The sequence below is a fragment of the Uloborus diversus genome, chromosome 4, assembly GCF_026930045.1.
Source record: "Uloborus diversus isolate 005 chromosome 4, Udiv.v.3.1, whole genome shotgun sequence".
NCBI classification, from domain to species: domain Eukaryota; kingdom Metazoa; phylum Arthropoda; class Arachnida; order Araneae; family Uloboridae; genus Uloborus; species Uloborus diversus.
Window position 1 is genome coordinate 23,566,961 of NC_072734.1, and position 15,971 is coordinate 23,582,931.

General features: G+C 32.3%; 1 protein-coding gene across 1 annotated transcript in view; it reads right to left on the reverse strand.

Moving 5' to 3' along the window:
• Positions 1-1,897: 1,897 nt before the first annotated feature.
• LOC129219945 (ubiquitin carboxyl-terminal hydrolase 1-like) overlaps positions 1,898-15,971 on the reverse strand; it is a 57,909-nt gene continuing 43,835 nt past the window's right edge. The window contains exons 10-12 of the mRNA XM_054854261.1: positions 13,549-13,985; positions 11,343-11,514; positions 1,898-2,501 (exon numbers count right to left, since the gene is read on the reverse strand). Coding sequence (XP_054710236.1) covers positions 2,078-2,501; positions 11,343-11,514; positions 13,549-13,985 — 1,033 coding nt within the window. The 3' untranslated portion in view covers positions 1,898-2,077. The remainder of the gene's footprint in view (positions 2,502-11,342; positions 11,515-13,548; positions 13,986-15,971) is intronic.

The window sequence follows — 15,971 nt, forward strand, 5'->3', positions numbered from 1 at the left end:
ATTTCCAGCCGAGGACTGCAGTTTCGTGCTTATTAGCACTCATCAGCCCGGCATAGGAAAGTGACTGAGCTGGAGATGGAAAACCTCTTAAGCAAGCCAAGAGTGCCAAACAAAACTGGTAGCTAATACAGAATTAGCACTGACCAGACGAGTGACAGAAGCAATGGTTCGGTTCAACTTGAATTTTGAAGGCAAGAAGGGCTCGAATTTTGAAGGCTTAAGAGGTTTTCCATCTCCAGCTCAGTCACTTTCCTATGCCGGGCTGATGAGTGCTAATAAGCACGAAACTGCAGTCCTCGGCTGGAAATGACTGAGCTGGCGGTGTATTTCACGTATTTTTGCCTTAGCCCTGGCTATAGGGTGGTAACTTACTGAGTTTCCACGATGCTTTACCAAACGTTGTAATTGCTTTCATTCTCAAAAGCTTAAATTAATTAAAACGTATTTAAGATTAACTATAACTAATGCTCGTCTTAATGCTCCAACACTAATATCGATTGAAAATGATTTACGTATTTCTTTAGCTTTTTCAAACTTAATTGATCGATTTGCTGCTTAAAAACCCAGAAAAGTAAATATTCAGAAGATCGTTTTTTTTTTAAACGTATATGTAATCGGAGCAAAATGTTAAAAAGCAGTTTAAAGCGCTTTACCATAAAAAAGACTTCGGCGAGAAACGCGGACCATTTGGGAGCATCACGATGCAATATCGTGATTTATTTGTCTCCAGGATTTTTTATTTTTTCAAAATAATTGTTTGTTTTCCGCAAATTTTGTTACGTATGTTTCTTTTCTTTCTTTTAAATTCACAATTATATAGCAATTTTATAATAAAATAAAAAAAAACTGTTGATTTTTTTGTGCTGGGGCTGGGGTTGGTGCGGGTTGTAGTGTGATAATGAAATGTGTTATGTTTTAGGAGAGAATAAATTAATAACAAAAATGATTATTTATCGACTATTAAAACAAATTTCGTACTGGGCCGCTAAAACTCTAAGCATGCCCCAGGCTACAATGAACACCTTGCCAGTGATATCAAACAGTTTTGCGACATTTAGCAAAAGGGCAAAAGGTTATGAGCTTTGCTGGTGATTATATAAAAGGAATGTAAAACAATTGTACTTGTGATGCACTAAAAATTGATCTATACCTATGTTGCCATTACTTTACAACCCTTGTAAAATAAGAATAAACTTAGCATAGTAAAATGTTATTTGTGCTATGTAGTCTTATAAATTTTTCTTGTCTATCTAGGGATCAACACAGGCTAAATTTTAAAACTTGACAGTGAACAGGGTAATATTTTTTGAGAAAAATATTTTGTTATAGATACATTAATGTACAATTTAAATGTTATTTGTGCTATGTAGTCTTATAAGTTTTTCTTGTCTATCTAGTGATCAACACAGGCTAAATTTTAAAACTTGACAGTGAACAGGGTAATATTTTTGGAGAAAAATATTTTGTTATAGATACATTAATGTACAATTTTAGTTCATACAATACAGGTTACAAACCCTGTCATTGAAAGGATATGTCTCAAATTAAATAGTTATTCTTTGAAATAGGATGATGGATGATGGTTCTGGTTTTTAATCTTGTTCTCTCCCCCCCCCCCAGGAACAGATGTGGTCATTTTTTGATAAACCTCTTTTCCACGCCTAACCCTAGGTAATTGAGAAAAAATGCAATAGATGCTAATTTTAGAGTGGAAACTTCATTTTATTACAAACATTTTTTTAGAAATTAGCAAACTGTAGATGTGGTCACAGAATAATCATTTTAGCAGAGCTGTGATCAATCAGTTACTTTCATGTCTAATATTGTGTTGTTTATATCATTGATATTTTAAGGAGTCTTAAAAAATAAACAAATGAAACTTATCAGTAATAAAAATATTTATTTGAAACTGGTAAATATATTACAATTTGTTCAGTACAAAAAAAGTTTCAACAATGATGTAAGTACACTTTAAGGAAAGTTTCTTTGGAATATATCATGTAATAAAACGTTACAGAAAATAAATACTTCTTAAAATACAAATGACAAAAAGTTTTAAAATCTGCAAATGGGGAAGTTAATTTTTACAATAAAATATCATCTTGGGAGCAGCAGTAACACCAACATAATTATAGTAAGGAAACGTTTTTTCACCTTCTTCTGTACAAACTAGGGATACATTCTCGTCATCAAATAAGAACCATCTGTTGGATGAACCGACTGCTTCTCTGTTGAGGATTTCTGTTGTTGCACAACAACGTTCAATGTCTGAAGTATGAGAATTCCCAGAAGGTTTTGTCTCATCTACAGCGGCTGACTCGCTTTGATTGTCTCGAATAAAGGCAACATAATGTCCAGCTTCTGTGGAAAGTCCAATGTGAACAACAATTGCATAGAGTGAGTATGTCTGGTTCTCCTCACAGTCAAATATCTCTGTATTTTCACTCGTTTGGAGGGACAAAGGAATAGCAACTTTTGTAACAGCCTTTTCATAGAACCCACTATGCGAAAGAAAAATAAGTTCAACTTATTAATGTTATTCTAAAAACAAATTTATTTTATATAATAAACAATATTTTGTCACTGCAAATTTATTCGAGAATCTACAGTAGGGTGGTCTAAAATTTCGAAGGTGACATTTTTTTGAGTCCTACCTCCTCTCATTTGGTTCCAATACGTTAAAAAATAAATCGGACAAAGTTTTATAAGATTTCAATAATATTTATAGGTATACATAACACATTAAGTTTGCATCATTGGCGAATAGTGTTTATTGACAAAGGATTTAACTAGTCAGAAATACGATTGCTATTTTGATTAACAGAATACAGTCGAACCTTGTTTATCACGACACCTTTGGAACTGTCAACAAAGTGTCGTCATAGCCGGAGTGACGTCATAACCGGAATAGCGCAAAAATGCATAATTAAAAATTAGTTAACCGTAAAATTAGATTTAATGAAGAAATTAATACTGTTTATGTTTTTAATTAGATTTAACTAATATAAATTTGAATTATTGGTGAAATTTGAATTGTTGGTGACTAAAACAAAAATTATTCAAAAAAAAAAAAAAAAAACCTTCACTTATTATTCTTTTTTTCTACCCTACAATACTTTCTAGGAAAATATTTGATAAATTTTTGAATAACATTTGTCACACTCCTTCTTCCACGAAATTACCAGCAAGAAAGAAACCAATTCAAAACTCTTCACTTTTGTCCGCAATTTGATTGGAAATTGACGGATAAGCTCCACCTTTTGAAGGTGATAAAACCCTTTCTAATCCTTTTATTCACTCTAAGAGTTGTGCCCCTTTTCAATCTAATAATGAGCTAATTATCTTTTTTTCTCTCATGGGAGAAGTTTGTTAAGACCACATACAGCTTAAAGTAGCTATGGTCATTCTCTTCTCTTGTTGTTTGCCTTGCGTAGTATTACAATTCACCTGCTTTGAGTTCCTTTCTATTATCCCTCTCGTCAAAGTCTGATACCTGTACCTTTCAGAACTTATCTACTCGCCCCCCACCATTCTCGAAGTGTAGTCATGCGTGGTCAAATCTCTTGTCAGAGTCCAAAGTTCTTACAACAAACATTTCCAGATGTCTTCATTATTTATTGAAAATGTTTAAACTGCAAAGAAATATTTGATCCAGTCTGTGCAGCTCAAAGTGTCGTCGTAACCGGAGTTGCATGAAAAAAACTGTCGTAAAATTCGGAGTCACTTAACATTAGAACTATATGGCATAAGTTCGGAACTCTGAAAAAGTGACGAGACATCTGGAGTGTCGTGAAATCCAGGTGTCGCGATAACGAGGTTTGACTGTACAATTACATGATAAAATTGCTATTTTATGTACTCTGTTTAGCATTGGTCATAAAATATATTCTGCAAACATAAAAATACTTTTTTGAAGAAGTTGCAGTTTATGCAACTCTGCAGGAATAGGGCTTAAGTGACAAATTGGTGTGCTTTGACCCAAGGAGCATCCATATTGGAAAATGCAATAGTACCTGCTTTATTGGAACAAAAAAATAAAATCATCACATTAATAATAGTCAAGGATCAAGTAACCCGCATGCTTCAACAATGAGACCTGCGCCACGGCATGATAATTTGACAATATGTTTTGGTAATGTTTAACATGCAGGGAAAGGCTTTATTGTGACAAGGCTGAACTCGATCCAGTAACTTAATTGTTTTACTGGTAAGACTGTCATTTCAGGGGAATGAAGAAACGAAAAAAAAGTCAATTCGGAACTCCAGCGCTCGAATACGCTACCTTGCGGTGATTTATAAAACTGCCGATGAAACTAAAACATTGCCACGTTGCGCATCACGTGTGTCTGTTGACGTAAACACAGGCAGTTTGTTCTGAGTATTTATTAACGCAATCGATGTGTCTTAGTTTGCTTTCAGCTACAGAAATTAATTCGTCCCTTAGTAGTATTCTCGAGCTTCTCAAAATAATGTTAGTTTTTCTTATTTCTTTCAAAAAAGTATTAAATGGTGGAAGCGTAAACAAGAAAACTCTGGATTAACAAAATTGGATAACGTTATACCAGGTAAAATTTTTTATTGTTTTGTATGAATTTGTAAGAATATGAGTTTTTTTTAATCTTAAATTAATTTAACTAATCATATTTTACAGCAGCATTTAGTTGGAATGGACAGTATGCAAAATATTTTCTTGAATTTATTATCGTAGAACAAAATGAAAAATGTTTGACCGAGAAAGAATTTACTTTATTCCTTTTATTCTCAGCTGAAAGGTTTCGCCAAATTTGTTTAGGGTTATAGTAGTTTTATTATTGTGCAAGCAAAGTAGCCTTGGCGAGTTTTCGCGTTTTTAGTTAAACCATTTTTAATTTTTATCATGAGTGGAATAAAATGATAGTAAGATTACAGAATTCGATAAGTAAAAAGAAATAATGGTCAATCAACTGAAAAGAAAACTACCACCATATATAAACTGTGAGTACACATTTTATTTATTTTGTTCTGAGTGAATTTGAATAAATATCAGTTTTTCAATTCGATGAAAAAAAAACGAACTTAACAACATTGACTGGACACTTTTCCTTAACCTAATTCTACATAAATGACTTAAATAACCTTTGTTACTACAGTATCCTACTGAAATAGACAGTATGCAAATAAATTTTCTTGAAAATATTTATCGCAGAACAGATTGAAAAATCCAGAAAGAACGTTAAGAATTTGAACAATAAAAAATAAAAGTTCGCCAAAAATCTGTTTATAGGGGTATGGTTTTAAAATTATGTGAAAGAATAATGTATCTTGACAAGATTTCGCATATCAGGTAAATCATTTCCATGACGAATGAATTAAATGCATGATTTCTTTGGATATCCAATCATATAGTCATAGAAATAAATTATCTAGTGTTAAACGTTAGTCTTGACAGTCTGCCACGTATGTGCACTATGTGACAAAAATGTCAACAAATGCTGGAAATGTCACGAAACTGAACTTAATATGTACTAATGTTTAGAAAAAACGGTACAAAATGAAAATGCCGTTCGAAGCGAACCAAAAATTTATGAATTCCGAATTCAACATCGTGAAAATGGCTGCGTCAGAACAACTTACTGTGTGTTCTGCATTAATTGTTTACTTTCGTAATACTTTTTGGTTTCTAATCTCTTTCTATATGGGTCAGAATAACCAAAAGACTTTGAAAAATCTTTTCAAACGAAGAAAGCGAAAAAATCATAAATATGAACAAAAATCACAACACTTTTAGCATTTTCTTCGTTACCACATGCATTTGTTTTAGTTTTCAATTCCGCCATTAGACAGTGACTGCAGTGCCCCCTATAGTTCGTTGGAGTTGCGAATAGTGAACGCTATCTGCTGCAGTTAAGGGTGAATCCACTGGAGTTGAGGTTAAGATTTCAACTGTCAAAATATCACAAGACAGGCAATTGCTTCGTTGAAATGTAGAAAAGAAGCTATTTTCACCCGTCATACCTTGACGGGCGGCTTTCTAGTAATAATAATAAATAATAATAATGAAGTTATAGGAATGTTACTGGTTGAAAAACTGGAATCTCAACACTACATTATGAAATGCATTATTGATGTCATTTTTAATCCATTCTTCCACTCCAGAAGTAATTCTTTTTAAAGGGGGCCTCACCTAAGGGGAGTTCATTGATTAGGATAAATGCATTATAAGACTCAAGAAAAAGTGGTTGATATAAAGGACAATAGAATACAATTTGATGAAACATTGTTGCATGACTCCCACTCGAGATCATTATTGAAAATTTCTTGGACAGATTTTAATATTTTTGTATAAAATCCCTTGAAACCAGATTTATAGCACCTACAGCTATGTACAATACTCAATGGATGTTAAAATCTTGTACTGTTTTGAAATGTAGATATTGAATTACTAGTTCACCATCACTTCAGTAGAAAAAATTGGATTGCAAAACATCTGGTATATTCGCGGCACTAGTATATTAAAAAAAGCTTGGATGACAGCTTTTATACCTCACAGTGCACCAAGTAATGAGTTCAATTTAACGAAATCTTTATTGCAATATAAAAATATTGATGAAGAATTGTGTAAAATTGCATAGCTCTTTTTGACAAGTAAGTTCACACTAGTAAAAGACAATGGGCGAAAACTGTGAAAGAAGTGAATGAAAAAATAATGCTGCAAAGTATCCTGATATTACATCCAAAAATCTCATAAAATTTGGGAAATGTAAACAATTCTTTGAGCTTTGGGAGGATTATCACAAACCACTAATAATTACTGAAGGAATTCCAGTAGTTAATAATTTTGTTAAAAGGAATTGAGTTGGCAAACCAGCTGATCTTTACATTAATGCAGAAAACAGACAAACAAAAAAACATAGTAGCTTCTATCTCCCTCTCTATTTCATAGATTTTCTACCTACTGTTTAAAAGAAAATAAGGTTTTTCAAAAACGTCATTAGTTATGTGTGATTTGTTCGTAACGAGCACCTGATCCATTGCCATTGCTTGGAATATTTTCTGATTTTTAAAAAAATGTCATTAAAAGTCTTTATTGTATGTTGAGAAAATATGTTTTCAACATTATTATTTGTGAACTCTTAACTCTACTATTCAGTAAGTTACAGCCCTATAGCCAGGGCTAAGGGAGAAATACGTGAAATACACCGCCAGCTCAGTCATTTCCAGCCGAGGACTGCAGTTTCGTGCTTATTAGCACTCATCAGCCCGGCATAGGAAAGTGACTGAGCTGGAGATGGAAAACCTCTTAAGGAATATAGGGCGGTAACTTACTGAATATACCTGCCTTGCCTTCAAAATTCGAGTTGAACCAAACCATTGCTTCGGTCGCTCATCTGTAGCTAAGAACTTAATGGTGAAGTACTGGACAAGTGACCGAAAGGTCACTTGTAGAAAATCATCGTTAAACTAATCTGTTGCAAGCTTGCATTGCAAGGGCAGTTACACCAACGGAATCGAAATATTTATCCAAGACGAAGGGGACGACGATGACATCAATACATTACTAATTTCTTAGAATAACTCTTCCATTGCTGGTGACATGACCCTTCCGCCTCGGAATAAAACCAAGATGTCACCTTAAAGATTATATTTTCATTTTCTAATTACTTTCAGTCCATATTCCATATTAACACTTTCAAAATTTGATTAGTAATAATGCAATAAAAATGAAAATTATAAAAAAAGGTGAGGCCGGTCAGCTACATTTACCTTATTTCTATTATTAAAATTTTCATTATCATGCTATAGCGTCACACATTCATTTCAATAAGAATAACGAAATTGAGTACATGCTAGAACTTTATTATAGTTTTTGATTGCTTGTCAGCTGGGTGTCGCGGTGATTGGGCATAAGTTTTGTATTTCTTTGGTATCAGGTTTGAATCTGCAATTCAAGTGTTCAACCAGCGGATTTTCAAGGCATAGAAACCTCCCCATCTCCTCCCCCCACGGTCGGGGAATTTCAGTATGTTTACTTTTTTATTACTTTTAACAAACTTTTTAGTGAGGAAGTGATGGCTCACTGCACTTCCTCAGTTCACTTTCATTAAATAAGCCATGGGTATGGAGCTAATTCATAATGCATATATGTAGTTCTGAAAATCTTCGTCCGATTTCTTAGTAAGGGGCTGTCCATAAATGATGTTACACTTTTTTTCAATATTTTTGACCCCCTCCTCATTTGTCACAAAATACTTTTCATAAACTAATTTTTATAACACACTCATATTAAAAAATGCTTGATGTCTCACTTCTTACTCTTTCCTCCCCCCCCCCCCTGTCACAAAGTCACAATTTCACGACCCCCCCCCCCCCTTTAAACATCATTTGTATTGTCGAGGATCTGGCCAGAGGATATTTGGGTCCATTGACTGCCCCTTCAAAAAAAATCCGATCAACCAAAACGAACCTTTCACAAAATCCCGATCAACCAAAACGAACCCTTCACAAAATTCTGATAGACAAGAACGGATCTTTCAAATTGTTTGTCAAAAGAGCAAATCTGAAAGCAAAAAGACAAATATTTCCAGTGTATAAAACCCCGATAATTTTTGGAACATTTTTAAAAGTCAAATTAGAGAGATCAGCTTATACAAAATCTGCCAATTTTGCAACGAAAAAAAAAAAAAAAAACGGTACTCTTGTGATGCTCCTGCAAGCAATAAATAATTGCTACTGCCAAATAAATATAATGCTTGTTTTTTGTATCTTGGAAAAAAATTAACAGCTGAAAAAAAGGTTTGGTTTTAAATAATCTTGTTTGTTTGTTTTATCACAGCTAATTAACAGCGGTGTTGTTCACAGATATTAATGATATGTTTATCATAGGACTCTAAAATGCAATTTTAAAATAATTTTATCAAAAATATTTCTTTTACAAGCTGTTTTTATGCATTTGATGCCTTCACTTTGAAGATTGAAATCTCTCTGCATCCGCTATGGGAATGGGATTTTTCGAGTTTTTGATGTTTAGGACACTTTGTTAAGAGGTAAAAAAATAAAATCTCTTTTTATTTTTGTTAAAATCATGGAATTTATAAGTTTTAAACAAAATTCTGTGCTTTTTAAGAGTGTCTTGGGTCAGAAAGTTAAATGCTGAACCGTTGTCAGAATTTTTTTTTGTTATTTATTTTAAATACCGTACAGAAATATTTCTAGTATACTTTAACATAATTGAATGGTAGATAAATATTGATATTTGAGAGATCGATGCCTTCCCCCTCACCCCCACCCTCCAAATACTCGAAAAACACCCCAGAATGATATCTCATCATAGAAGAGGAAAACACTCAACTTTGAGTTTAAATGATGCAGTTTGTGCCATCTCTAAATTCTAAAATTTCGTTGACAATTTTTTTTCTCGAAATAATTTGATTTTTCACAAAATTAATTCATTTTTCACAAAATTAATTCATTTTTCACAAAATTATTTGATTTTTCACAAAAAACGGACCTTGTGAAAAATCCTGGACAAACCGCTGGTTATAGTAATCCACAAATATTTCTTTACTGTCCATCAAGATTGTCGAATTCATTGAGGAAAGAGGAAGTGTGCGATTCTTTCGAGTCAGTTTGAAATTTGAATGGAAAGTGTTCCATTTTTTGATACAAAAGTGCTTGTTTGAAATTCTGTAACTTTTGATAGGTTGACTAAAATATAACAAAATAGCATATCAAATTGAATTAAATTCAAAGCTCTACAACTTCGTCACTGACAATTTTCCTGAATACTGATCCTAGTAGGCACTAGGAGCAAAAGTTAGACAAAAGAGAGAATTTTTCCGAAAAGAATAGATTTTTCATAACATATACCTGAAAAATTATTGGAAATTTGACAAATATGTGTAGAAACAGTTTTGTAAGAAGTTTTTTTTACCTTGAATTTTTATTTTTAACGCATTTTTTCTACTGTTTCCAACATTTCCTTGAAAAACCCAAAATTTTCTTCCCACCTTTAGCTCACCCCTGGGGTAATGGACTTTTAGTATGTTTCCTTACTAACTACCCCTAACAATATTCTGAAGTCAAAAATTATCGCATATTCCATGCACGCTATACCTCTGTTTTGAGCACTCATTAACTGGCCTGTTTTTCAATATGCGGATTTCTGCAAGAAAAATGTGGATGTTGCAATTTGAAATTTCAGAAATTAGTTTACCATTACAGAATCTGTTAGTACTACGGTCTATTACTTGCAAAAATACTTTTTTTTTTTGAACAAAAAGAGCATTATACTTTTATCTTATACTAAAAAATGTTTGTAATCAATTTTGGTTTCTAGAAAAAAAACTTTAAAACTAACATAAGTTCATTACTTGACCATTCTGGTCAACTACTGGCATTAATTGAATTTTAGACAACCAGTAGTTGACCATCCCAGCATAAATAATTAGTAAATTGATGCATTTTTTAAATTTTTTTATTTACTTAGTATAAACATGGATGATCAGCATACATCAGTAAATGAACCTGAAGAGTAAAATTTAACGTCGAGGAATACGATTAAACATCTAAAATTGTTTTATAGCTTTACTAAATCATTTTAAGCACCAGTATAAAAATAATTAAATTTTAAATTAATAAAACAGCTTTATACACTATTTAATCTTTGAGAAAAAACAACTTTAATGTCCCATGTTTACATGTTTGTTATGATGAAATAGCAAAAATTAAGCTTGAAAACTTTTGGCCGGGAAATGTGGAGCAAAAGAACTTCTTTGCGGAGCCGCGGAGTTTTGCTATTTTCGCGGAGCAACTCCGCAAAATGCGGAGCAGTTGGCAACCCTGCACTAGTAAGAAATGATTTTCTCAAACTTTTTATGTGTTTGTGTGATTGCACCGTCCTAACCTCCATTGAAAACTTCAGTTACTACTTTAAATTATAAGAGAACACTTCATGGAATGCTATAAATTAGTTCCAGCAATCAGATTAAAAATATCAACTTATTTATTCTTGTTTTGTACAAATTAGTGCTTGAGTGGTCAACTACTGGCAGGCGGTCAACCACTGGCGAATCACCTTACCTGATATGAAAACTCATCAAAAGAAACCAATGGGTTAAAGTAAAAAAAGGGAATTTTTATTAGATGGAAAAAACAAAAACACTTTAGTCGTGTACAGACACTTAAACGAAAACCTGAACTTAAGAGCAGCTTGGATTAAATATTAACTTGATTTTTCAAAAAAGGACAAGCAAGTAAAATTTAAAAGGAGAGACAGAGGAATTAAATGTATTGTTCATAAGAATCTCTAAACTTATTTAGATCAATAATTAAACTTGAACTGCATTAGGAATGTAAAGTTATACCTAGAGCAACTGGAATCAGTCAGATGTAATAAAAGCACAGGAGGTGTTGAAATTACTTCTGAGCTCATCTTGGTTTCATTTTTACGACAACATTCATCACAATTAACTTTATTTTCATCCCTCATGACACTATGACAATGCTGTGCCAGGCAATTTCTAAGATCAACAGTATCTAAATTTAAAAAATACACATATATTAGAGACGTACTAAACCCTTTTATACACAAGCATTATAATGAGAAAACATATTAAGAAGCATCATATGTTTATTTGCTTAATATTTAACTAAATCAAGTTTTATTAAATTTAAATAAACTATTCACACTTCACTCCAGTAAATTCATTATGTTAATATTGATGATTGCAGAAAAAGTTGAGAATTTGCAAATTGCAATTCTCAGGTAGAATCTCATCTATATCTAAACACTACACAATCGATCAACTTAACCGAAACAAAGTTAAATAAAAATAATAATAAACATTCAATTATCATTGCTTTTTTTCCTTTTTCAAATTTGTTTGAAAAATGAAATTACTTACATTGAAGAATTATACAAACCCACTGCTATATCTACTGTATTTATTTTTATTATAACTGCGAATATCATTTCTTACAAAACAGTATAGCGTTTTCCTTCAAATTTTGAATTCCTGAAGATAACAATAACATCAAAATTCTTCACATCTGAAAGTGCCAAACTCTATATCCAACATATTATAGAAGTTAAAAAAATATGAATTCAAGAAGTGTTACTTAAAATGCGAGTATATGAGTACATCCATCTATTCTGTTGAGTTGTTAAAAAGACATCAAACCAGTTGATGAAAAGACATCACATGGGTGAAGTTATGTCCGAATACACATCAGTTTTTCCTTCATTTAATAGACAAGTCATCTTTTATACTGCTCATGCTATAATGACCTTAAAGCAGCACCCCCTCATCTCAATAACCTGTAGTGACAAAAATGAGTAGAGTATACAAAGGATATCCAATTTCATTGGCCATATAGATTTCAAGAGAACTGTTTTGTAAAACCCTTTCCGAAACAAAAACCTGGTTACGACTCTGTTGGAGTGTGACACTCAAAATGAATTAAAATATATGACAGCAACAATATTAATTTAAGTACATGATAACAATAATAAAAATAATAAAAAGATGCTAAAAAAATTGATTCTTCTGAAATTTCAGAATGATTTTTACTTAAGTCAATTTTAAATTGAGCAGGAACCTCATGAACATTTATGCATCTAAATGTGAAATTCCTGCTCAGTGAAAAACATTTTTATAAAAGCTCAGAAGAAAAAAATAATTACAAGTATACCCTTCCAAAGTTTGATAAAGTCGACTCTCGATAACTCGAAGCCCTGTAACTCGAATATCTTTTAATCTCCAAGTTTTCATTTGGTCCCAAAATTACTTAGTGTTTCCAAAACATAGTTGTCTTTATATCTCGAAGTTTTTACGAGAGTTTCATTTCCATTTTATGCATAAAAATACAATCAAAATAAGAAAGAAGAGAAAAAACGTTTTCCTCCCTGTGACACATTGCTTTGCTTATCAGCTTGTATGAGGGGTATAATTTATTTACAATAGTGCTCCTTGATGCACAGTATTGGGAGATTACGTGAGAAGTAGCCGACTAGGCTATTTTTTGCCATGGCTGAAAACCTAAAATTTTATTGCTGTCGAAGTTTTGAGAGAGACCTAAAAGTTTGGCAAAAATATAAAAAAGTCGCCCTTATTTTCTGGATGACTCAAATTATTGCTTTTTGGACAAAAGAACGGTTTTTTTAATCAAGAGAAAAAAAATTCTGACTACGACAAATAAACTTAATGACGTTTTAAATTGCGACAAAAAAAAAAAAAAATGTAAGCAGTCAAAAATAACTTTTTTTTCTGAAGTATCCTAGTACAATTTATTCTCTGTAAAGATGTTTTTATGTACAGCTAATGATTAATTTTATCTAAACTTGTGTTATAGTCTATCCGTTATGCACTATTCCTGGAGAATGAAATAAAAATTATTGTTGAGAAGGCTGGGATAGGAACTTCCAATAACTCGAACTACTGATTACTCGAAGGTTTTGGCCAGTCCTTTGGGACTTCCGAGTTATCGAGAGTTGCCTGTATTTAAATAAACAGTAAAAAAGAAATTTTAAATTAAGATTTAAAAGAATAAACATTGGAAGAATTGCATTACCTTCCGTATCAGAGTCATGAGCAAATGGAAATCCCAAGTCATAAAAAATATCTTCTTTTTCTCGTCGAGACTCACATTCCAAACATTTTGCAGTGATACGAAGTTTGCCTTTAAATCCAAGAGTCAAGTCTTCGACATTCCCTACACTTGGCTCACAAACTAACCTTGGAGACTTAGGCGACCTTCCAACTGCTTTCCTTTTAGTAAGAATATTTTTTTGCTTCACAACTTGCTCTATGGTAGCTAGTTCTTCCATTAAATTGTTTTCAATTTCTTGGCACAGAGTCGTAACATGACAGTCTAAAACTTTTTCTTTGCTAGAGTTGTCCCTTATTTTTTTAATTGTTTTGCAACTAGATGCAAAACTAGATATTACAGTTAGTAAGAATTCGTGAGCATCATGTTGTTCACCTTCTTCAAACAGCAGACATATTTCTCTGAAAATTATTATAATGTATGTCAAAGACAAATAGTAATATGATGGAATTTTAATTTCTTGTCCAAAACACAATGAAATTCATATTTCTTAATAAAAGCAAGATTTACCAGATTTTATTCCTTCTGTTGGAACACAAACATTTTTAAGTAAAATAAATATCTTTGTTCATAAAAAATAAAAAGAAGAAATAACAACATTAAATGGCACAGATTGTAGATTACTGCAGACATGTGTTGCAGCCTGAGATAACTCCTTTTTCAATGCAAAAGAAATGATCTTATGGATATCCATTGTTATTTCTTCCTTTACCAAACAATCTTGTTAATCGTGGTTAATCTCATATTTAACACTAATTTAAAGTACTATCTCTAATCTAAAGTAATATGTTTACATTGGAAGAATATATATATATATATTCAATGGATTTTTGCTTAAACTGAACTTTGAATTGTGCCTGTTGAAAGACAGGGTTTGAGATTGAAATCAATACTAAGCACGCTTTAAGCACCTTTTTTAAAAAATTAGCACATATGGGTCATTCTCCAGAAAATGTAACTTTTGAACGCAAATATTTTTCATTTTCGAAACCTTTTGTTTTCTTTTTTTTTTCATTCTTGCATGAAAGTTTTACCTACTAGAAGTAACCATAAACAACGCGCAGTTAAATTCCAATTATTTTACTCATAAATAAAAAAATTTAAAAAATGCCTTGTTCACGGAAATAAAAAAAAAACTTAATATTTAAAAATAGAGACCAATTTAAAATCAAAGTAGTAATTTTGTTAATTGTGTAAATAATCAGCTATTTTAATGATTAATGGGAACATAATATTATGCTCCCATAATTAAAGTACAGCTTAATTAGTAGTTTCAAAGATATGTTAAAAATAGTATTTAGTAAATTTGAGGCAATTTATAATTTTGGTAGAATGCCTATTACACTGGGGAACAGCAATTTCGTTGTCTTAAATCTGTGACTTATTTTCAACTAATTTTTGGCCTCTGAATTCAACAAAAATCGCAGTTTTTTTCTATCACGTCAACTTTTATGAAATGCACTGTTTACAATGAATAATTTTATTCATACAAAGGCTATTATAGTATCGCAAGTAAAATTGTGTATTTATACAGATTAAATTTAAAAATTTCGCTTATAGCTTTTTCTAGAGTGTTTAATCTGTGGACTGGTGCTCCAGCAACAGTCAGCTAAAATTAACGCATCCAATCTACCTTGATATCGTGTCTCCATGGACCTTCAAGTCTTGATAGAATCGCTCACCCTGTTCATCACTGACTGTACCAAGATTTTTCAGTAAGTTTGCAAGATATAAGCTATGTAAAAAATGCAATTTGATGCTCATGTGGGAACCAAGCATTCGGAAGCTCTCCACAAGTTGTTGGACAATTTCTGCTTAATAAAAGGCTCGCATAGTTCCACGAAGACTTTTAATAATGTTTTTGAACGCCAATCAAGCATTTTTTTTGGAGTTTCTAACACTGTTCCGATGAAAGTTTCATCTTTAATAAGCTCCCGAATCTGTGGACCATCAAAAACAACGGCCTATATCTTTTCAAATGACAGGCTAGGAAATACGGAAATGAGACACTTAGAAGAACGTAAATTTGAAGAACGTAGAAGTGGAAATGAGACACTTAGAATGTAATAGTGCTTCCTATAATCCATGCATGCGCAGATCTGCGTATCCGCAGACGCAGCAGAGTGGCACTGTCTAAAAGGGCCCAACAACCCAAGAAATTGACAAAAAAGTTGAAAAAAAAAAAAACAATCGGTACTGAGATTTATCGTTGCAAATATACACTGCTGGCCTCTGGAGAGGGGCCCTACAGATTTTGTTGCAGGGCGGCTGAAAATTTATAGATCCGGGCCTCGATCCATGCTCAATTCTGCGGATAGTACTCACATTCTCATAAGTTGTAAAGAAAAAACTTGACGTAGCAGAAGAAAACTAAATGCAGTTTTGGA